This window comes from Abramis brama (genome assembly GCF_963993115.1).
Source record: "Abramis brama genome assembly, chromosome: 1".
Taxonomy (NCBI): domain Eukaryota; kingdom Metazoa; phylum Chordata; class Actinopteri; order Cypriniformes; family Leuciscidae; genus Abramis; species Abramis brama.
The window spans coordinates 62,294,958-62,320,174 of record NC_139963.1 but is presented as its reverse complement, the minus strand read 5'-3'; the positions used below and the strand labels follow the sequence as shown (position 1 = coordinate 62,320,174).

General features: G+C 38.3%; 3 protein-coding genes across 3 annotated transcripts in view; 1 reads left to right on the top strand and 2 right to left on the bottom strand.

The window, feature by feature from the left end:
* LOC311077892 (uncharacterized protein) overlaps window positions 1–25,217 on the bottom strand; it is a 432,016-nt gene that overhangs the window by 44,179 nt on the left and 362,620 nt on the right. The gene's annotated exons all lie outside the window — the stretch shown is intronic.
* The window catches only part of LOC311077845 (uncharacterized protein), a 372,280-nt gene that overhangs the window by 163,554 nt on the left and 183,509 nt on the right, over window positions 1–25,217 (bottom strand). The window lies entirely within an intron of this gene.
* On the top strand, window positions 1,353–19,346 carry LOC311097608 (uncharacterized protein; the record flags this gene model as incomplete). Its single annotated transcript, XM_084137422.1, has 4 exons — window positions 1,353–1,714; window positions 5,629–5,855; window positions 11,953–12,801; window positions 19,249–19,346. 4 exons carry the CDS (start codon window positions 1,353–1,355, stop codon window positions 19,344–19,346), a joined length of 1,536 nt encoding a protein of 511 aa, XP_083993548.1.

The following is a 25,217-nucleotide window of genomic DNA, read 5'->3' as shown; positions in this document are numbered from 1 at the left end:
GTTCTGTCAGCGCTCAAGGGTGCTGACTACGAGCATTGCGAGTTACTATCGTACTCGCTCCGTCACTTGTCACTCTTTGAGGAGGGTGTTCAGGGTGTTCAGGTTCCTCGCAGTACCGACCCCGTGTTGCAGAGGCAGCACGGAAGTTGGTCTTGTGGGTTCGCAAACGGATCTTGCTGAGAGGTTAGAGACGGGCTCCACCTTTTCTCTGCTTTTTATCCGGGGGATCCAGCGTTCTCTCTCTGGGATGGAATCCCGTGTCGCGGCTTCTTCCGTCCTGGTTAGAGAGCCCAGTGTTTCAGCAGTCTATCTCTGAGGAGGTAGAGTGCTGAGCATCGATGCATGTCCACAACCACAAGCATATAATATATATCTAGACAGGAGTATGGGGAGCAAACAGCTTTGGATTGTGTGTTCCTCCCTGCCCTCGCTTCATTACGAGTGGGGACACACGCGATTCATGTGTTGTTTGTTTGGGAGTGGAGCATGCACAGTCAGCTCTAGTAAAATAAGGGGACTGACAGTGTTCATTCATAAATTCCCGACGTGTAACATTTGCCCTATCGAGAGTTTAGCTCTGCTCCCGATGGCTTTCTTCTCGAGGGAAGAAAGTCAATAAAGATTATTTGGCTCGGATCTCGCGTTTGCTGAGGCAGCGCGTAGATTACGGGTCTGCAATAAAGATTCTGTTACTCGATCTCGGATCTCGCTTGTGCTGAGGCAGCGCGTAGATTACGGGTCTGCAATAAAGATTCTGTTACTCGATCTCGGATCTCGCTTGTGCTGAGGCAGCGCGTAGATTACGGGTCTGCAATAAAGATTCTGTTACTCGATTTCGCGTGTGCTGAGGCAGCGCGTAGATTACGGGGTCTGCAATAACAATAATAGTGGACTGGCTACGTTAATTCATGAACATTACCGACGTGTGTTCACTATCAAGAGTTTCCCCATGCTACTGTTTATTTAAAAAAGACTGCAATAAGAATCCAGTGGTTATACAAATGCAATGCATTGATTAAAGAGATACATAGTGTATTGCAAGCTACGAATTTAGGATTATTTTATTGTATGTTGAAACTATTTTTATATATAAGCTTATATATAAATATATATTCAGCCACAGACTATATTAACTTGTCTGTTTGATCCTTTGCTGTTTGATTCTGAGTAATTACATAAGTGGGCTGCATTTAAATTAGCTTATCTGACTTTCATTAGTTAGATTCATGTATAAGTTCAGCATTTCATCCAGACAATGGTAAAATTATGTGCTGAGCATCGAGTTAAGGGAATTGAAGATTCTCCATCTCAATCTACTGTGTACAATGAGTTTGGAGTTTATAACTTCGTAAATGGGGCTGCTGGGCGGAGCAGCACTAGCCATTAACAAACTCCTTGTACAGGCAGAGTGTCATTTCCTGTGCTCCTCCTCAGAAAGATTGGGGACCAAAATGGCATTCTCAACAGAAGCCTTTAAAGCAGAAGATGGATCTGAGGACTGTTTTTCTGTAAAAAAGGCTTTGGCCAAGGTCCTGATGCCACTGGTGTCAGACATCTGGGGGCAACCCCGACCGGGGTGGAGTGGTGTACACCTCAGTATACGGTGCCTGCCACCCTTGGTGCCTTGGGGCGCAGCGGTCTCCAGCGAGCACATGGCTCAGTGTCACCACGACACCGTGTCAAACTCGCACCCTCTTAGGGGGGTTCAAAAACAGTAAGTTTGGTTGTTTCCTGCCAGGATGCTTCAGGTCACCGAAGTTGCTGTTACAATAACATCAGAGGGCACCCACTGATGTATAAACCCACTTCGTACGATCAAGATCACGCGGCGGTGTCTCCGCGCCTTGGTTATATGGAGGAAATACTGGTTCCTATCTCACATGAGCAGTCATGCACTGTGAAACAGTTCGAGAAACTGTTGGGCCTCATGGTAGCAGGTCCATTGTGATACCCTTTGGCCTACGGTACATGAGACCCTTGCAGTGGTGGCTCAGAACCAGAGGGTTCTCCCCGAGGGGGAAACCCACTTAGTACGATCAAGATCACGCAGCGGTGTCTCCGCGCCTTGGTTATATGGAGGAAAAACTGGTTCATTTCCCAGGTTCCGGTGTTGGGAGCTCTTTGCCATCGAGTTGCTATCTCGACAGATGTTTATCTCACCGGCTGGGAAGCGGTAATGGGAGGCCGCTCATCCCAGGACCTGTGGAGGAGTCATCTTTTTTGGCACATAAATTGCCTGGAGATGATGGCAGTCTTCAATGCGTTGAGACATTCCTCCCAGACCTGAGGGACCTTAATGTGCTTCTCCATACAGACAACACATTGGTGGTCTCTTACATAAATATGTTGGAGCAGATATCCTGTTGAGGTAGGGGCTGAGGCCCGGGGAATGGAGGCTCCACACCGAGGTGGTGGAGCACATTTGGGGGGTTTATGGTCAGGCACAAGTGGATCTCTTCGCGTCTCAGCATACGACGCACGGTCCACTTTGGTTCTCCCTCACACACCCAGCTCCCTTGGGGCTGGACGTTGTGGTATGGACATGGCCGAGGCTACGTCTGTACATCTTTCCCCGATTACTCTGCTCCCAGGAGTTCTGGAGAAGGTCCGCCGGGGTGGATAATTATACTACTAGTAGAACCGTACTGGCCGAGCCTACTGGTTCTCGGACCCGGTGTCTATCCTCGACGGCTCTCCCTTGGAGATTCCAGTCAGGAGGGACCTTCAGGTTCTCAAATGCTCTTGTCTTAGTTGTGCAGTATTCACACAGACAGGTTCTGTTTCGTATGGCGTATTGGGCATTCTCGTTCCCAAAGCGTCATTGATGCATCGCGAGTTCCTTCGAAAGGGAACGTCTCAGGTTACGACTGTAACCCTAGTTCCCTGAAAAGGGAACGAGACAATGCGTCACTTTGCCATACTTCCTACATCCCTGTGATCGACTTGCTTCGGCCCTTTTCGAAGCTAGCGTGGTTCTAAACCGGATGTCCTTTATCCTTTCCTGGTTGTCACGTCACCCGCCCGTGATGCCCACTCTCGTCATTGGACTAGTTGATACAAGTGCTTCAGACGCAATCACGCAGAAGCGTTCCCAAAGCGCCATTGACGCATTGTCTCGTTCCCTTCTCAGGGAACTAGGGTTACAGTCGTAACCTGAGACGTTCACTCAATATAATAAACACACTCTTCCCTAATAATCTTTGTTCAAGACAGTTTTAAGGCCTGTTCACACCGGGAAGAATTTCACGCGCGATATTCACCGATGTTTAACGCCTCGTGACTAAACAAAGGGCGCCAATGTGAGTGTGTACACCGATGCGAAAAACGCCACGCGTAAAAGCGCCATTTTTTAAAAAACGCCTCGGGTTTGTTTTTTTGGTTTGACGCGCCGTGTCAAAAACTATCCAACCAATGAGATTGCCGCTTTTGCTCACGTGTCTGGAGCTTCTGAAGTTACAATAAAACACAACTTGGGGGCGCTCAAACACAAAACGGTCTTGCCGAGCACACATACGTAACGGTGAAGAAGATATACGCCAATAAATACGCCTACACTGCCAGGAAGAAATAAGACGAGGAAGATGCAAGGCAAGATGATTGTAGAGCTGCTGGTCTTGATGGTGTTGGAACATAAAGAACTATATGACAAACGCGACAGCGACTACAAAAATCTTGATAAAAGAGAACTATTATGGAGTGGTATTGCAGAGCAAATGGGCCTTGATGGCGAGTTTTATTTCACTTAATTGTCTTTCATGTACCTAGGCTTTACATTAAGCACCATCTAATGTCAGGGAATGAATTTGCATGTTCACTCAGCTCATCGTCAGCGAAAATCGCTTGGGTGTGAACACAAAAAACGTGTTGAAAAACGCTGGCGAATAACGCGTGCCAATATTCGTCCCGGTGTGTACAGCCCTTTACGTTCAAATAAATTGCATCATACTGTTTTCACTTTACTTTACTTTACTTTGGACAAACAGACTAAATAATTGTAACTGTTACAGTTGATGCTGAAAGCTGATTTAAATATATTTAATTAATTATACATATTGCCCTATGTTGATCTATACATAAATGTTAACACAGATACATATGAATGCAGTTTGCCACTGGAAACATAATTGCCACTGATCATTGTCAGTTTCTGCACATAAAAACTGTTACATGTTAAAGATCTGATTACTTTATGACAATGAGTTATCATAAAACCAAACCATGTTTCAATTCAGTTACTTATCTGCAGTGGTTGATGAAGATGAGTGTCAATAGTTTGATTTTGTATTATTGAGGTTTTATCCGGTTATATTGTGAGAAATGACAGTTTTGTCTTTCAATAGGGCAGTTTAACAGGCTTTTATCATGTATCCTGATTCAAATAATGTGTTTCTAATAGCAAACACTCAGAATAAAGTGAGATGATCTACTGATGATCCTGAATGGCTTGTTGAATGAGTGTTGATAGTCTGAGGCTCATCAATATTAACAGATCTGCTGAAAACACTCTTTATTTCATGACAATAGTTCCTGTTTTCACCTCATTTATTATGCTGATGTCTTCAGATCTCCTGTAAATTGACACTTAAAGCTCATTTCATTGGTGTCAGCAGACTGAGGGGATTTGATGATTGTGAATATGTACATTTATTTCTGACTTTATGTTTTCATTGGTTTTCCTTGCAGGTTTTTTTTTTTTTTTTTTTTACCACTTTTAGATATCTACCGTTATTTTAATGAAGAAAGAAAATAATTGTTAAAATTAGAGATAAAGAATTGTGAATTAGCATCAGTTGCTTTACAATAGACAGACAGATTGATATAAATGATTAAATGTGTAAAACAGTACATGGGTCAAAGACAAATATTGCTATAAACCTTTTCAGGCATATTTAAGAGAATAATAATTTGATGACATATTCAAAGACTGTATTTAAGGATCATAGTGCAGCCCCAAAATACTCATTCATTGTAAATTTAAATCTTTATACTTTCATTCAAACCATTAGGTTTTACTGCAAGAAGTTATTAATAATTTAAAATCTAAAAAAAATAGTATGATCACTTAATCTTTTATTTATTTCAATATATAAAAGTAAAGGTCAGAATAACTATGTTGTTTAATTTTTACATAAATATATCTCTAAATTGAATGATGATAAAACATTATTTCACCCACATTTTTACATTTTGTTTTCACAAAAGCTTTTTGAAACATTACAGTTTACGACACAAATGCGTCACAGTGTCAAATGTGTTTTAGCGAGTGAGAATGTGTTTAGAGGTTTGCAAAAAGAGTGCAGGAGATTTGCAAACAGCGTCGAACTGTCTGAAGTTGTTTAAGGTCTTGCAGAAAGAGTGATTTATTCAACAAATTGGTTTAGGCTATTGAGAATGTGGTTCTCTTAGAACTTAGCAATTGTGAAAAACTGTAAAATAGACACTTTACTTGCATTTAATGGGTTTTCTATGTTTATAAAAAACAATTTGATTTAAAATTTTCTTAGATACAGACACTAAAACTTGACATCAGGTATTTGATCTGAAACTCAGTAACTGATTTATTTTAGATTTTGGCAGATCAGCTCCTCCCACTCAAATTTACTTAAATTGAAGCCCCTCCCACATCAGTCACATCATCAGTGAAGCTCCTCCCACATCAGTCACATCATCAGGGAAGCTCCTCCCACAGCAATTATCCAATAAATGCTGTAAATTCCCATCAGCTACAAGTGAAGACGAGCATCAGGAAGAGCTGAAATCTGCAAAGACTGAGTTTATTAAAGAGGACAGTGAGAACATGAGTGATCCAGAACCCTGCAGAATGAAACACACTGAAGATCCTGAAGAACAAAGAGGTTGGTGTTTATTCTTCATTCATTCATGATGCTGAAGAACATTCATGTTAGAAACATCACATTTAGATAATCTCAGGAGCTGTGAGAGTTTTATTTACTATAATAAAGAAACTTTTTTGTTTTCAACAAATGTTCAGTAAAGCGAGGTTTGAGAAATGTTCATATTGAGTGTCAACATCAGGTCGAACTGAATAATATTATAGCCTTTTTATTTCACATTTATTTCACTATTTTCTGCAACCATGTTACCAAAATGTCAGAGATTTCTCATTATAGTTTATAACATTGTGTTTTTTGATATGTACTGTATGTATGTATGTATCTAGCAGTGTGTTGTGCATGCCATGTTCCTCCGGGCCTCTGAAAGGTCGTGTAAGGGTCAGTCTGCTGTATATCATGTTGAGATGTGCTGTTCTCTCCAGTCTCTAGTTCTCTGCATCTGTTATTAGACACACAATGCTTTGTACAGTCTCACAACATCTACTCTCTTAGATGAAGGTCTTACCGAACGTAAGTCAATGTCATAGGCTTTATTCACACCCCATTTACATTTATTTAATAATTTACATATTCCAGGAAAAAAAAAATCTGAAAATCCTTCCTAAACCAGACAACTCAAGAATAATCAAAACACTATTGTGACTATATTTAATTTTATTCGAATATTATTTACCACTCACTTCAGTGTCCCATATGTGTTTTTTCTTTAATTATAACGATTGATATCATTCCTTCTAATATTACTGTCCAATGTCTGATTCAAACATGCCCATCCTGCATATATGCTTGGACTCATTCCTTCAAAATACTTTACAGTCCAGAACTTACTCAAATTGAACAATTCTTCATCCTCTTCCAAATTATCAATAAAATCTCATGTTATTTTATAAGCTTGTTATGGCAGATCTTTTGTCTTATAAAATACTCTGGAATTTCTTTAGGAATCTCCCAGGTAATTATTACTTCATCGTTTTTTTTTTTCATCTTATCAAGACTAAAGGTATAGGATAATATTTTACCCATTCTGTGTCATTTACTGTACTCTTACTATAACGCCCTAATTATGAGCCTTTTATCAGACCCTTGATTTTACATCTTCCAGCACACCACACAGTCTAAACTGTATTATCGTCTGATCAGTTACTGTATTTTTCTCCGTTATCTCTCAATATTTGAGTCATAATTTCATTTCATCTGAAAATTTTAGCCTTAAACATTCATCTTTGTATTTGTTTTTTCATCATAGTTATTTTCACATTTCCAATTTCCTACACGTTCAGCCTCTCCAGTTCATCTCTCCAGCTTTTCAAGTCTGATTTCGAACTTGATTAAACTTGATTGCTTAATTCTCTTAATATCTTACTACATATTATATGTAATTTCCAGTTGTATTTCATTTAGCACTCTCATTACGAGTGTCATCTAGACATTCTTCCCAAAACTTATCTGTTTTAGTTCTAACTTAATAAAACTTATTTTTTCTTTACTGAATACTTTTCACCTCCTAAAGTTACTTCAGCTTTGTATTGGATTCACTATACCATTTTAAACTAGGAATTGGATTTCTTAATTTCTGCAAAGTTTCATATAACGAATACTTTTCTTTTGTATACTACTCCTTGCAATCTTCATTAAATGTCTTACATTTGCATTTTTTCCACCTATCATAATGATTTATTAGGTTGTAAATCAATTGTTTTTTTTTTCTTTTAGATCCTCCATATTAATATCTTTGTCTATCACAAAAGTTGCATCCATTTTCTAGTAACACTGTAAAAAATGAATCATTGAGGTGATCATTAAAAATTTTATGTATATTTTATTAAGAAAATTGTGGTAAGGGTTTTATTGAAAATATTGAGAAAATTTCACTAATAACACCAAGAGATGCATTTTCCTATTTTTTTTTTAAGGAAACATACACAATTTTAAGGCTTGAATTGAGGAACTGATAAACCTCATAAAATTAAGGAAAAGGGGCTACCTATTTTTAAGAGAATTAGCTCATTTATGCGGTTTTATTTAGAGACACCATTGTTTGTTCCCAGCATGCTTTGCACATGGCTGGAAATGGAGAGTAAATCTTGAAATTAAGTGTTATTTCATGTGTTTTTGAGTAAAGGGAAACATCTGTTAATGTTTAATGTTCAGGTATGTTTGACATTTGAAAGAGTTTCTATTATGTTAAAGTTTTGATCGTTACCATTGTGCAGAAGAGTAGGGCTTATGGTTAGGTTGTGAATAACTGCTTTATTAAAATATTCTGAAGCAAATTGTTACATACATGTAGCAATAACTCTGCTAATGATAGTGCAGTAACACGTTTGATTCTGTGCGGTTCTAGCAGTATACAGTCTTTTTATAAAACAATATTTCTCAAAGTTAAATATAAACAGGTCATATCCATTCACTTGACTTCACACAATTTTGAGAATAAAAAATACTTCAAATAAAAAAGCACATTTTCACTAAAAAATTGTGTGTCATAGACTAAATAAATTAGGGTGTTTTACATGATTTATTCAGGTAGATTCCATGAATGAAATCAAGCTTTAACTACTCAAAAATATTATGTGTAATATTGTTACCATAATATAGTAAATAGAAGTAACATTTTTTTACAGTGCAGGATCTATATTTCTCACCTTTTTTCCACAGTGTCTTGATTTTTTATAGTCAAATTCTTATTAAAATTTTGACTACAACCCAGAGCACCACCATGACTACTTCTATGTTTATCAATGTTACCACAATAATTGACTCAAACAAGCCTTCCTCTTGTCACTGTGTTATTCTGGGACACCTCTGTTAGCCCAACATCTCGATTCAGACTCTATCTCCTGAAAGATATAACAAAGTTGAGCTCTCCGTAAGACATCTCTTAGTCATTAATCATTCGGCTCCTTCTTAAACACTCTTCAGTATTTCTCTTCTGAAGCTCCAAGTTCTTGTTTTCTGTGTTAGAAGTTTTTTCTCTCTTTAAACTGGGCTTTATTCCCCTTCTAAAACTCCACTAACACATATTCCCCTTCTGTTAAGGGTTTTCTTAACTCGTATACTTACAGTGTTAGATATCCAAGCCATTGCCAACAAATTTACATTATTTGTTTACAGCCTCATTTACTTGCTCTGCCATGCCCAGTCTCATTTCATATTTAGCTTTGTATGAGTGTTATTGAACACTTTTACTCACGTTCAACTTTGCTTATTTTATTCTCTTTAACTTTGCTCCATCCAGAGACACACTATCAGTAGATTTATTACCCCATAAGTCTGCATTCCTGCTGTCACACACACACACACACACACACACACACACACACACACACACACACACACACACACACACACGCTAGAATGAGTTTGTTCTGCTCCATTCTAGGATCTTTAACGCAGTTATCACAAATATAGGTAAGAGATTTCTTTATATCGTTTTACTTTTTTTAATTAAAAGAGCATGTTAGAAGTATTTTATACTCTTTAATTAGTTATTTTACACTGTTTGTAAGATGCAATGTTTTTTTCCCCCAAAGGTAATTCTACCTTCCTTCCTTTCTTATTCCACTAATATAAAATTCTTCTTACTCCAAAGCTCATTTTCTAATAACCACTGTATGTTTATCAACTCTTTTTTATATATACTTTATCTTTCTTAGTAATTAAATCCTTAAAAGGTTTAGTTGATAATAATAATATGTCTTATTAACATTGTGCCTTTCCCAAGCTCAAGGACGCTTCACAATAACAGTAAAGAACAAACAATCAGTTCATACTTAGATGAACAATATACATTTGACCAGAAATGAGCGATTGCAGTTGCATATCATATTACAATTAAAATACAAACAGAAATAATTACAAAATAATAACAGAAACAAAAACAACACTATTTACAGTTATATTAGTAATACTATTAGTAACACTATTTAGTAGTTAACTTCTTATCTTTCTCTTTTTGATTTACATTAGTTATCTCAATCTTTTCATCCCATCTTATGTCCTTATGATTTGCTCTAAAGAAACTTTTTAAAGTTCCTACTGCACATTTTCCAGTTACATTACTTTCTGGTACATATACCGCAAATCTTTGTGCAAAACAGTTTGTTTTCCAGATAACCTCTAACTTTCCTCTAACAAAGTCTGTTATATTATCAAGTCTAATATTCACGGGTCTAACCCATTCTGTCAGTAACTCCTGTAAGGGGGGTACAGTTGCCAGATATGATGAAAGAAGACCAGGAGTCGTGAAGTTCAATCAAATAAGTAAAAATTTACTTAAAAATAGTTTGCAGTTAAATTGGTAGAGCCAGCGTCAAAGTCTCACGAGGAGGTCGCAAGCTAACTCTACCTTACACAAAAATCATACACCAATTATACCTTTTCCAAAGATATGCATTCCATAAACATTCACTTCTGATTGGCTAAGAGAACATTAAGTCTAAACAATAATCTGTAGCAGATAGAGAAGTGGGCATATCGTCATTAATCAGCACAGTTGTCGCCCAACTCCAAGATACAAGTCCACAGTGACCTCTCCAGGGGCCTCAATCTATCAATCCAGCTTTCACGCTCACGGTCGGATGTACTAACAGTGAAATTAACTTGAGAATGTGCGTTCCTCCACGCCAATTTCATGTCTGGCATACGTACATTTCTCATTGTTTTTGTCCGTTGGCGACTCTTACAGGCAATGAAGTGAAGTTGCAATCATTACACAACGAATTGTTCTACAAGTCTATCGCACCACCACCTGTGGGAAGCATTGCTATTAATTTGCAATTTATAAAATAATTGACATATAATGTCACACGAGCTTTATGGGAATATTCTATCAATTACGCAATTAAGTAAGAACATATAAAAGCATATGCTTTATCGCATAATCATAATTAATGATTGCAACTTTACTTCATTGCCTGTAAGAGTCGCCAACGGACAAAAACAATGAGAAATGTACGTATGCCAGACATGAAATTGGCGTGGAGGAACGCACATTCTCACGTTAATTTCACTGTTAGTACATCCGACCGTGAAAGCTGGTGTACGCAAAGTTTTTGTGCATACGCAAGATTGATACAGGAGGCCCCTGGAGAGATTATACAACCCTTAGTCTATGGCAATGTCAGCTTTGGTTTAAAGGGTCGGTAAACCCCCCTCTTTCAGCTCAAGTCTAGCTCACAATCTTTTTGAAAAATGCAACTTAAATGGGCGTGGTGGCTGTGAGAAGAAGGGAGGGGAGTGGGTGTGGTCAAAGCCCAAAGTGGCCCATGCATATTGACTGTCACTAAAAATCAGTGTAAAATGTGAGGAAATGCTAGATTTTTTATAGCTGGCAAAGTTAAAGTCTAATGAAATACACTGACACCTTATTTTTGTCCTTTCAAAAGTAACTGAATGCCCTGCTACACATAATAACCTACTACAGTAATCATAATTCTATTTAAAACATATAAATGTACATTAATATGTATAATTATGCCATTATAAAATATATATTTGTTTATATACACACTATAAATGCATATATTTGAAATAATAAATTTTCCGCTTAAAAAAAAAACAAACAAAAAACGTTCCGTAGCCTACAGATCTACGCGCCCCCTAAACCCACATAATAAAGATGGACAGTGTCATAGAAATTTGCACAAACTAAGCATACGTTCCATACAATTGAGGTATTATCTAAATATCTAAATTTTAATAACAAGTGATTATTTAACAAAAGGCAAGTAAAACGGTCAGGGTTACATTTTAGACACACACACACACACACCTCTGAAGCGATAGGAAAAGTCCTCGGAACCGCATCACTCGCAAGACCGAAACCTGCATTGGTGTAGACAAGGTCGAAGTCCACCTTCACTATTTTTTAGCAAGATAACTTAGATCAGCAGTTTAAGACGTTAAATTGCTAAGCACATAACACAAGTAACACTTCCCTTTAAAATACAAACAAGACTTTATTGATTATTCTAACACATAAAACTAATATCTAACACAAATATCAGCTCTTTTTATGTCCTTTCACTTCATATTCCTCTCTTTGAATTATTTCTGTTGTACTGAAAATGAAATAACTTTTTCTCTTTGATTTCAGACCTGATGGAAGTGAAGGAGGAGAGTGAAGAACTGAGTGAAGTGAAGGAGGAGAGAGAAGAACTGAGTGAAGTGAAGGAGGAGAGTGAAGAACTGAGTGAAGTGGAGGAGGAGAGTGAAGAACTGAGTGAAGTGAAGGAGGAGAGTGAAGAACTGAGTGAAGTGAAGGAGGAGAGAGAAGAACTGAGAGAAGTGAAGGAGGAGAGTGAAGAACTAAGTGAAGTGAAGGAGGAGAGTGAAGAACTGAGAGAAGTGAAGGAGGAGAGTGAAGAACTGAGTGAAGTGAAGGAGGAGAGTGAAGAACTGAGAGAAGTGATGGAGGAGAGTGAAGAACTGAGTGAAGTGAAGGAGGAGAGTGAAAAACTGAGTGAAGTGAAGGAGGAGAGTGAAGAACTGAGTGAAGTGAAGGAGGAGAGTGAAGAACTGAGTGAAGTGAAGGAGGAGAGTGAAGAACTGAGTGAAGTGAAGGAGGAGAGTGAAGAACTGAGTGAAGTGAAGAAGGAGAGAGAAGAACTGAGTGAAGTGAAGGAGGAACATCATGTCAAACCTGGAGAAAAACCTTTGAGTCGCTCAAAGACATTTTTAAAGAAAAGAAGAGCCAAGAAATCTTTCACGTGCACTCAGTGTGGAAAGAGTTTCACAACCAAACAGCGTCTTCATGTTCACTTGAGAGTTCATACAGGCGAGAAGCCGCACACGTGTGATCAGTGTGGGAAGAGTTTCACACAAAAACAACACTTTCAAAGACACATGAGGATCCACACCGGAGAAAAGCCATATGCATGTAATCAGTGTGGAAAGAGATTTACACACAAAGACAGTCTTGAGATTCACAAGAGAGTTCATACAGGCGAGAAACCATTCATGTGTGATCAGTGTGAAAAGAGATTCTCAGACAAACAAAATCTTAAGTGTCACATGAGAATTCATACCGGAGAGAGACCGTTCACATGTGATCAGTGTGGAAAAAGCTTCATAAAATCATCAAACCTTGATGTTCACATGAGGATCCACACCGGAGAGAAGCCATTCACATGTGATCAATGCGCCAAAACATTTCTTAGGGCATCAGACCTGAAGACACACCTGACAGTTCATACGAAGGAGAATCCGCATTCATGTTCTGTGTGTGGAAAGAGTTTTTCACAGCGGTGTCATTTACATGCACATCAGAAAATTCACACTGGTGTGAGAGAGTACATGTGCTTTGAGTGTGAGAAGACTTTTATTACAGCTGAACATTTAAAACTGCACCAGAGAATTCACACTGGAGAAAAACCTTATAAGTGTTCACACTGTGACAAGAGATTCAGTCAATCAGGACATCTGAAAAGACATGAGAGGATCCACAGCAGAGAGTTCCCTAGCTAACATACGTTTTTTATAAGAACTTTCTCCATATATTCAGAACAAAAAATATTATCCAAATATTCAGAACCAAATGTTCGTTCTGGGAACGTAAGAGGAATGTGTTTTAACCCTCTGGGGTCTGAGGTGTTTTTGGGGCCCTTGGGATGTTTTGACATGCCCTGACATTTGTGCTTTTTTCAGTTATTTATAAACATGATAATGGCAAAGGTGTAAATTCACTCTATAAAGCACAAACAGGGCTACCATAATATGTGAGCAATAAGAATGTAGATGTTTGTATTTTTAAGAGAATAATGTTTATGCGTGGTTATTGAAAAAAATAAAAATGAAAGTTGCTGAAATAAGACCACAAAACTCATACTAAATATGTGTCCACAAGACTTTTGACTAATGGATGTTGTCGCTTCGAGTTCTGGCTTCAAAATTATGTGAAAATAGTCTTGCTTTATCGTTCACATAAAACAATACATTGATTTAAATTGTGTAAGACAGGTTTTGCTTGGAAAGCCAATATGCGAGGGGTGTGTGAAGGAGGAGTGGTTTACACCTGAGAATACAATGTCCCACCCACTCTGCATAATGAGCCATTCATTCAGGTGTGACACTGACTGAGCCACAATGCAAGGACAAAAGATATATTTAGAAGAAGACTTATATTGACCATTTAAGATTTTGCTTACATCTATCTTGTAAATATGTTTTGCTATTTTATTAAAAAGGTTACAATTACAACAATAATTACAATTTCAACAATATTTCAAGTGTACTCTAGACCCACGCACCTCATTTATGCAAAGTTTAAATTAATTCATAGACGGTTTCATCGAACGCTTGCGCGTTGGCTCGTTGGCTCGAGGTCATGGTGCAAAGGACCCTAGGTTGATTTTTACTCCGAACCTTTAAGGGGGACGTTTTCCCCCACTCTATCCTATTGTAGACAGAGATAGGAGATTATAATTAGCATTCTGCAACAATAAAACATAGACCATTAACCCTTGTGCATCGTTTAAATTTACAACCTTTCGTTATGTTTGTGGCTGAAAACAGCCACTACTTTAAACTGCTGTAAAAATGTATCAGATAAATATTTTTTTCAAATTTTTTTGCATAAATCTATTAATCAGCCTCAGTCCTGCTCAAAAATACTAAATGTTTTAAAAAAATTCAGGATTTTAACTCTTTAATTGCCAAATTCGTAAATGATGTCACTGATTTGGGAAAAAAAAAACACAAAATGACTAATTTTCAATATAAAATGTGATTGTGGACTGGATTTTTTTTTACCTTTTATCACAGTCTTGGACATGTCAAAGATTAGAAACAACATTAGTTTTGATGCATTGTTAGTTTTTGTGCAGCATCAGATTTGAACTTTTTCTCCCTCATTTACTGTTTGTGGCTGTTTTTGCCCCATTGACTTCCATTATAACCACATTTTTTGATTGCAAAGCCATGACACCATATAATCATGCATTTTTGATTGTTGGTGGTTTTCCCTGTTGGGAAGAGGTAAAATTTGTAATTTTTACTGTTGATAACCGGGTGGAACCATTAACCCTTTAGATAGGCCTGTGCAAAAAAAAAGCTTAGTTTCTGGCTTTTACATGGAGTGTATATGGAGTATAATAGCATAATAAAGTGTGTGTGTGTGTGTGTGTGTGTGTGTGTGTGTGTGTGTGTGTGTGTGTGTGTGTGTGTGTACTCACCTTGATGCGTCTGAGAAAATCAAAATATGCACCTCAGCTCTCAGAACTACATGGAGTAAACAAAAACAAAGTAAGTGTATTTATGCATCTGCTGCCTTTTGATGGTGAGAAATGCAGACTAAACAAATACAAAGCAAGTGGATTTAAACACTTGCATGCAAGCCTGCTGGTCATTTGATGGTGAGAAGAGCAGCAAGCAACATGAGAAAGGGCTTGACTTGTAGTGAAGTTTCAGAGATGATTATGCAGCCTGACCCCTCCAGCGAGCTGCACGATGTATCGTCTTCTCCCTCTGACACCACAGACTCTGGAGAGTCAGATCCTGATTTGGATGTGGCACCCTCATCATCCTCTCTAGCTTCCACTGAAGGCGAGGAGGATTCGGAGGATCCTGGATCTGGGTGGATTGGGAGAAATGGCGAAGTGTGGTTTTCAGTCAACTCCCTTTCTTCAGCCTGTCAGAGGCGTGACTCCAGGGCCGACGCGCTATGCCATCGCAAGGATCTAGAACATGAATTCTGTGTTCAACGGATTCGTTTTTTTACTGAGGAGATGATTGACCTCATTGTCAGCATGACCAACCTCCATGGGCGCCGCACAATGAGAAACGGGGTGGACTCCACAGATCTCCGTGCCTACATGGGGGCTACTGATTTTGGCCGGCGTCTACAGGTCCAGAGGGGAGTCCACACGTTGCCTGTGGGATCATCGCCTTCCCCTCCTATTTTTACTCCGTAAAAGACAGATTGAACACAGAATCCATGTTCTGGACGCTTGCGATGGCATAGCACGTCGGCCCTGGAGTCACGGGAGTTGGCAGGCTGAAGAAAGGGAGTTGTCTCCGCGTTGGTGGAAAACCACACTTCGCCATTTCTCCCAATCCACCCAGATCCAGGATCCTCCGAATCCTCCTCGCCTTCAGTGGAAGCTAGAGAGGATGATGAGGGTGCCACATCCAAATCAGGATCTGACTCACCTGAGTCTGTGGTGTCAGAGGGAGAAGACGATACATCGTGCAGCTCGCTGGAGGGGTCAGGCTGCATAATCATCTCTGAAACTTCACTACAAGTCAAGCCCTTTCTCATGTTGCTTGCTGCTCTTCTCACCATCAAATGACCAGTAGGCTTGCATGTAAGTGTTTAAATCCACTTGCTTTGTATTTGTTTAGTCTGCATTTCTCACCATCAAAAGGCAGCAGATGCATAAATACACTTACTTTGTTTTTGTTTACTCCATGTAGTTCTGAGAGCTGAGGTGCATATTTTGATTTTCTCAGACGCATCAAGGTGAGTACACACACACACACACACACACACACACACACACACACACACACACACACACACACACACACACTTTATTATGCTATTATACTCCATATACACTTCATATAACTCCATGTAAAAGCCAGAAACTAAGCTTTTTTTTGCACAGGCCTATCTAAAGGGTTAATGGTGCCACCTGGTTATCAACAGTAAAAATTACAAATTGTACCTCTTCCCAACAGGGAAAACCACCAACAATCAAAAATGCATGATTATATGGTGTCATGGCTTTGCAATCAAAAAATGTGGTTATAATGGAAGTCAATGGGGCAAAAACAGCCACAAACAGTAAATGAGGGAGAAAAAGTTAAAATCTGATGCTGCACAAAAACTAACAATGCATCAAAACTAATGTTGTTTCTGATCTTTGACATGTCCAAGACTGTGATAAAAGGTTAAAAAAAATCCAGTCCACAATCACATTTTATATTGAAAATTAGTCATTTTGTGTGTGTTTTTTCCCAAATCAGTGACATCATTTACGAATTTGGCAATTAAAGAGTTAAAATCCTGAATTTTTTTTACACATTTAGTATTTTTGAGCAGGACGGAGGTTGATTAATAGATTTATGCAAAAAAAATTGAAAAAAATATTTATCTGATATATTTTTACAGCAGTTTAAAGTAGTGGCTGTTTTCAGCCACAAACATAACGAAAGGGTAGTAAATTTGCCCACAGTGTACTGTTGAGTTTTTGAAAAATTTCAAAGCATTTTCCCAAAATATGTGTCAAAATAAGATTTGTCACCAAAAATCATTCCATTTGCTGAAACACAGAGAAAGTTATGGCCAAATTTAGACTAAAAAATACCCCATAGTGGATGAAAACATCCCCAACAGCACATAAGGGTTAAACATTTCATGGCAGTAGGTCTGAGCAGCTCTTCATTTAGATCTCACTACTGATTTACACCAGCATTGCTGACAATGACCTCATTAAGATAATGTTGTAATTGAAATGTAAGATGATAACGCATAAGAAAGATAACACAGCCTCTGTTGTTATTGATTCTTCCGAAAGTCTACCGAAAGTTAAGGTTTTTTTCTCTCTTTGAATTGCTTTGATGTACTGAAAATGCAATTAACTTTTTTTTCCCTTTCATGTCAGACCTGATGGAAGAGAGCGAGGAGAGTGAAGAACTGAGTGAAGTGGAGGAGGAACATCATGTCAAACCTGGAGAAAAACCTTTGAGTCGCTCAAAGACTAAAAAGACATTTTTAAAGAAAAGAGCCAAGAAATCATTCACCTGCTCTCAGTGTGGACAGAGTTTCACAACCAAACAGCGTCTTCATGTTCACATGAGAATCCACACTGGTGAGTAGCCGTTCACATGTGATCAATGCGGGACGGGTTTCACAATCAAACAACATCTTAAGTATCACATGAGAGTTCACACAGGAGAGAAGCCGTTCACATGTGATCAGTGCGGTAAGAGTTTCACAATCAAAAAAAATCTTAACGAACACCAGAGGATCCACACTGGTGAGAAGCCGTTCACATGTGATCAGTGTGAGAAGAGTTTCACAATAAAAAAAAAATCTTAACGAACACAAAAGGATCCACACTGGAGAGAAACCATTCACGTGTGATCAGTGTGGGAAGTGTTTCAGGCAATCAAGATCCCTTAAGATACACATGAGAATCCACACAGGAGAAAAGCCACATATGTGTGTTCAGTGTGGAAACAGTTTCCCATACAAAGCAAGTCTTAATGTTCACATGAGAGTTCACACTGGAGTGAAGCCGTACGCATGTGATCAGTGCGGCAAAACATTTCTTAGTGCATCAAACCTGAAGTCACACCTGACAATTCATATGAAGGAGAAGCCGCATTCATGTTCTGTGTGTGGAAAGAGTTTTTCACAGTCTCAAACTTTACATGCACATCAGAAAATATTAACATGCCTAAGACTTTAGCACAGTACTATATATATATACACAAATCTTTTTGAATGATTTATTATCAAGTTATTAATCAATAAATAGCTTTTCCTCTACACATTACACTATAACGAAGTAAAATCTCACTTGAAGAAGACAATTTGCCAGTGTGATTACTGAAATGTTCTTTTCATGTACTCTCTGTATCATGGTTCCTTGTTGTGGACTCTTATTTTGAAATGTAATTTCTGTTCTCCTTAAATCATTACTTCCCTTTTCCTGTTTAGTTCCTGTTTGTCTTGTTTGTTACCATAGTGATTAATCATTTCCAGGTGTGCCTTGTTAACCGCTTGTTATCCTGTGTATATATTCTCCAGTGTTTCAGTCCCGGGGCCTATACCATGAAGCCGGTTTAGGTGGCTAGCCAGCTGTGTTTCAGTTTAGTTTCCGCCAACCCTGGGTTTTAGGTACTATGAAAGTAGTGATGGCCAGATCGAGGCCTCGTGAAGCAATGAAACAGTAGAACCAAATGTGCCATATTGTTTCGAGGCTTCGAATCAATCCGACACCCGTCTCAACGGTGACACCTAGTGGTCACTTGCAGGTGTTGATCTGAAACAACCTTGACGAGCCATTAAAAAAAAGTGTTGTTTTTTTATTATTATAATTTTCTAATATGTGAAGCTTGTAACCTACAGGCTCCTCACTGTGCATAATGTTATTTTGGTCCTGCAAAATGAATATTAATAAAAGAAATCAAGCCACAATGTCTCACTTTTTTAGAGATTTTTATTCAAAAATATTAATTTCTCTGCTGTGGAAGGACTTAGACTACTTCTTTTTTTACAGATAATTTCTCCAGCCTTTGAAAAAATCCTCTCACAAGGGACACTTGTTGCTGGCATGCAAAGATATATATATATATATATATATATATATATATATATATATATATATATATATATATATATTTTAATATATTGTTTTTGGTGATTTTCCTTTTATTGTGACAGGACAGAGAGATGACAAAAAACGAGGCGGGAAAGGTCCACGAGCCGGGACTCGAACTCGGGATGCCCGAGTGCAAAGGCGCTACATGTCAGCGCACTGACCACGAGGCCATTGGTGCCGACTGCAAAGATATTTTTTAGCTAGGACATACAAATGAGGAAAGATTACTGCTATCTCTTTCCAGTTTCATTTAAATTCCAGTTAAATTTAAATGTAAGCCTAAATAGCCTATAGGCTAACTAATCAAATCGCATATCACCAAAAATCCGCTATCTCAAAATCAAACTCCTCTCACAAAAACCCACGAGGTCAATATGCGTTGATTTCACTTTTATACAGATGTGCGACTGTGTGGTCTGTTCCCGACCGTGTCAATAAAACGCTGATTCGGCGGACCACACCTGATGAAATACTTAGTGAAACACTTCGAGGCTTCGTTTGGCCATAGTCACGTGACATCGGTGTTTTGAATCACGCTTCGGATCAGTGTTTCGAAACATCTGCGCTTCGGGATCTCGCAAAGCTTCGGAACGACTGTTTCGTGTCAGCCATCCTTATATGAAAGTAGCTTGACTTTAATCGGTGTTCGTCGCCATGGTATCTTACGCTGCACGGCTAACCTACTCCGGGGCAGGTTATGTTCTGGATTCAAGATCTCAGACTGAAGTTTGACCAATCAGCTGAGAGCAAAGAAACATATAGGTGACGTAACTTATTCCCAGTGTCCTGGGATCCTGTGGACATCTCAGCGCAAATTGTTAGACGAGCACTTCGTAGAGAGAGTTTTTAGCCAGACAAAATCCCCTTGCCTTTCCTGATAGTTACTTGTATGAAAGATACAGATTTTCCGCGGAAGGAATGTCTTATCTTTGCGAACTTCTTGAGCCGCACATAAAGAATTTAACACGTCGAATTCATGCACTTACTGTACCGCAAATGGTATTGCGTCGCGTGTTTTTGCAAGTGGTACATAGCCTACTTGCACGGTGGGTGACGCACAGAAGCTAGGGGAAAACACGGTTTGTCGAACCATTCGCAGTGGTCCTCGCTCTGCAGGAGTACATGAATAGTTTAATTAATAGTGTTCCCCGGACATTTATTGACCATGTCCATAAAAGAGGGCTTTTATAAAATTGCCGGTAAGATATATTGATAGGGTGACATCACATGAACAATTTTTATTTATTTTTTCAAAAAGCTAATTTCACAAATGTACTATACAATATCATACATGTTAAGAATTATTTTAAATCTTTTTTTATTATTATTCTGTTAATCTTATGATTAACAGAGTCATTGCAACATGTATGCAGTCTATTGCTCCAATCTCCACTGCTCTAGGGGAACATGAGGCAGATTATGTTAATAGGAAGTCCTATCACAGCCTTAATGTTCAGGTAGAGACGATGTGAATATGTGAGATGATTATTTTCTGTGAGATGAATCTTTAAATTAATAGTAACATTAACATATATAACAATGATCTACTAAACATTTCATCTGCGGACGACTTCACAAGTTTGGATGCCAAATGGCCTGGCTCCAGTGCTTGTCTCACAAATTTTCCCGTGAGTCTGTGTTGTCAGCGCTTTGAGGAAAGCAAGTTAAATTTGGTATAATACAAAACTGTTAATTTGAATTGAAATAGAAAAACCTACACAATAACCCCCTATCATGACCCTCAGACCGGGCCACAGCACCGCTTCAATGTGGCCCTCAGTAAAACCAGAGTGAAGATAGAGATGACCTTTGGCATCCTAACGGCACGTTTCAACTGTGTTCGGCGCTTAAGAGTCACCAGAGCGGGCATCACAGATAGTGGCTGCATGTGCCATTCTGCACAATATAGCCACCAGTAGAAAGGAGTGAAGGAAATATGTAGATGCAATCACTATACAATATTACACTTAATAAAAGCACATTGAAACTGCAGATATGTCTCAAACTGTTTTATTGGTTTTGTGGGATGGGAGGGAGAAAGAAAGAGAGCAAGAGAAAGTTGCATTAATAAATATTCATACTAAAGTGTTACTTGGTTAAATAAGTTCACATACTGAGATCAGTTTTATCCAGCTGTTTGATCTCTATTTTTTTTTTTTTTTTGAGCCTCATCTCACAGTCCAGCTCCTTTAGTGAACAGTCTAGTTCAAGACTCCTTTAGTGTGCAGTCTAGTTCAAGTCTCCTTTAGTGAACAGTCTAGTTAGAGTCTCCTTTAGTGAACTGTCTAGTTCAAGACTCCTTTATTGTGCAGTCTAGTTCAAGTCTCCTTTAGTGAACAGTCTAGTTAGAGTCTCCTTTAGTGAACAGTCTAGTTCAAGACTCCTTTAGTGTGCAGTCTAGTTCAAGTCTCCTTTAGTGTGCAGTCTAGTTCAAGACCCCTTTAGTGAACAGTCTAGTTCAAGTCTCCTTTAGTGTGCAGTCTAGTTCAAGACCCCTTTAGTGTGCAGTCTAGTTCAAGACTCCTTTTGTACAGGGCCCTGACTGAGTCTGTTTCCACCTGAAACATAATTCCACCACAAACATGATCATTACAAGTTTTCTGGAGGCTCATCAAATCACAAAAAGTTCCTTGACTTCCTACAAACACAGGACTGACTGTAATTTATGTCAAGGGTTTAAAGCACTACCTTGTTCACATTTCTTCTGAAGCTCATTGAGGTAGAGGCCTCAGTTTCTGGGGCAGGTTGTGAAAAATCCTACAATAAAAGAGATGTGTAAGGGCCAGTCCCTTTTTTATGCCACACATTCAAATGTTTGACATAATAAAAAGCCCAGTTCATTCACATCAGCAACTGTCTGAGAACACACAGACAGAGTGTCTTCATTTCCTCCACCCTAATAAATAAAGATAGGCCAATGTAAAGCATAACTGTTGTAAACTCATCGTCTTAATCATACACTCGATTTAATTCTATCATATGGAACTGATCCAACCGATATAGATATCATTCCACAAAGTGATGATGTTACTGACCATTACATGGTAACTTGCATATTACGTACTGCTGTAATATGTCATGCTGCGCCGCGTTATCGACCAGGCAGAACAATCCTTCCATCCACCATAGATAATTTCTCAAATTGCTTATCTGATCTATCTCAGCTGCTGCCTGAACCCAAACAAACAGATGAACTAGAAGAACTAACTAACACTATGAGCACCATTCTCTCCAGAACATTGGATATTGTCGCACCCATTAAATTAAAAAAGGTCAGAGAGAAAATTAAAGCACCATGGTACAACAATACTACTCATGTTCTAAAGAGAGAAACCCGTAATTTAGAGCGTAAATGGAAACAAACTAATTTAGAGGTCTTTAGAATCGCGTGGAAAGACAGTATGTCACGTTATAAAAAGGCACTAAAAGCGGCCAGGGCTGAGCATCTCCGCAAACTAATAGAAAACAACCCAAGGTTTTTATTTAACACCGTGGCTAGACTAACAAATAAACAAGCGTCACCTGAACAAAATATCCCGTTACAGTTTAGTAGTAATGATTTCATGAACTTCTTCACCGAGAAAATAGAAAGCATCAGAACCACAATTGTAAAGGTTCAATCTTCAATCGCGCCTTATAATTCAGCCTCAATTATCACCCCGCAAGAACAATTACAGTGCTTTACAACTATAAAACAAAAAAAGTTAAATAAACTTATCACTTCATCTAAAACAACAACATGTTTACTAGATCCTATACCAACTAAACTACTGAAAGAAGTGTTACCTGTAGTGGAAGAGCTTCTCCTCAATATTATTAACTCATCTCTATCTTTAGGTCATGTTCCAAAAACATTTAAATTGGCAGTTCTAAAACCACTCATTAAGAAATCACAATTAGATCATAATAACCTAGCAAATTATAGACCCATTTCAAATCTTCCATTTATGTCTAAAATATTAGAAAAAGTTGTGTCCGCTCAACTGGGCTATTTCAGTCAGGTTTCAGTCAGGATTCAGGCCGCACCATAGCACTGAAACTGCGCTCGTTAAAATCACAAATGATTTACTTTTAGCTTCTGACCAAGGCTGTATCTCAATATTAGTTTTACTTGATCTTAGTGCTGCGTTCAATACTATAGATCACACAATACTCTTAGATCGACTACAAAATTATACTGGTGTTCAAGGACAAGCATTAAGCTGGTTCAGATCATACTTATCTGACCGATACCATTTTGTCTGTTTAAACGGAGAAAAATCTATCATAACTTCAGTAAACTATGGAGTGCCGCAGGGATCTGTGTTAGGCCCACTATTATTCTCAATATATATGCTGCCACTTGGAAATATTATAAGGAAACATGGAATTAGTTTCCATTGTTATGCTGATGACACTCAAATATATATATCATCACGGCCGGATGAAAACGCTAAATTATCCAAATTGACAGAGTGTGTTAAAGATATAAAAGACTGGATGACGCGTAATTTTCTTTTATTAAATCCAGACAAGACAGAGGTACTACTTATCGGTTCAAAAAACCGCCCACAAAACCTCTCACAATATAATTTTAACATAGTAGGATGCCCTGTTACTATATCCTCTGCAGTAAAAGACCTGGGTGTTATACTAGATTGCAACCTGTCTTTTGAAAATCATATTTCATATGTTACAAAAACAGCCTTTTTCCACCTTAGAAACATTGCTAAGCTACGTAATATGCTATCAGTCTCTGATGCAGAAAAGTTAGTTCATGCATTCATTACCTCGAGACTAGATTACTGTAATGCTTTATTAGCTGGTTGTCCTGCATCCTCAATAAACAAGCTACAGTTAGTCCAAAATGCAGCCGCTAGAGTTCTTACTAGATCAAGAAAATATGATCATATAACACAGATTTTAACATCACTACATTGGTTACCTATAAAGTCCCGTATTAATTACAAGGTATTGCTACTGACTTATAAAGCCCTAAACGGCTTAGCTCCAGTCTATTTAACGGATCTTCTATCGCCCTATAATCCATCGCGCTCTTTAAGATCCCTAAATTTGAGGCTTTTGGTCACACCTAGATTCCAGATCCACCAAAGGAGGGAGAGCATTTTCATATTTAGCTCCAAAACTCTGGAATAGTCTTTCTGATACTGTTCGTTGCTCAGACTCGCTCTACCAGTTTAAAACTAGATTAAAGATGCATCTCTTCAGCCAGGCATTCATATAATTTTAATCTTATAGTTAAATCCGGTCACTAGTTCATAAACGCCAGAGGAGAACTGGCCCCCGACTGAGCCTGGGTTCTCCCAAGGTTTTTTTTTTCTCCATTAGGTCACTTGATGGAGTTTTTTGGTTCCTTGTCACTGTTGCCTTTGGCTTGCTCAGTTGGGGATATTTTGAGGATATTTAATTAAATTTTATCAATCAATAAATTCCACTAGAAACAAACCTTGTATTATTTTAATTTAATACTGTGAAGCTGCTTTGATACAATCTGTATTGTGAAAAGCGCTATACAAATATAGTTGACTTGACTTGACTTGTAAAGCAGGTTATGTTTGGTGTTCTGTCTGCAGCATACTAACCTCTGTGTGGGAGACTGTGTGTATGTGTGCTGGCTTCAACAGGGACACTGTATTTCCCTCTACTGCAGAACATACAGTCAGTCATATTTAAAACTTAAAAGTAGTAATGTATTGCACACGTACCCAGTGTTACTTGCTTAGAGGAGCCAGCACCAGGGTCAGATTGTACAGCACCAGTAATCCCATCCATAATCGGCCGTCCCTTATTGCCTATATTAAGAGCAAACTCCTCCGCCAGTGTATTCTGGTTTTCTGAATTTAACTCTTTATTTCTGTTTGCTGCAAACAAGTGTTTGTGATAAAATGTTCACAAAAGTAATAAAAGGTTGTGGTAAATACTCACCACTTTGAATTATATTTTTATATTTTGTTTTTTATATCTGTTGCCAAGAACATTTGGAGTTGGGGTTGCATCTAAAAATCAATGAATATTAATCTTAGTACATACA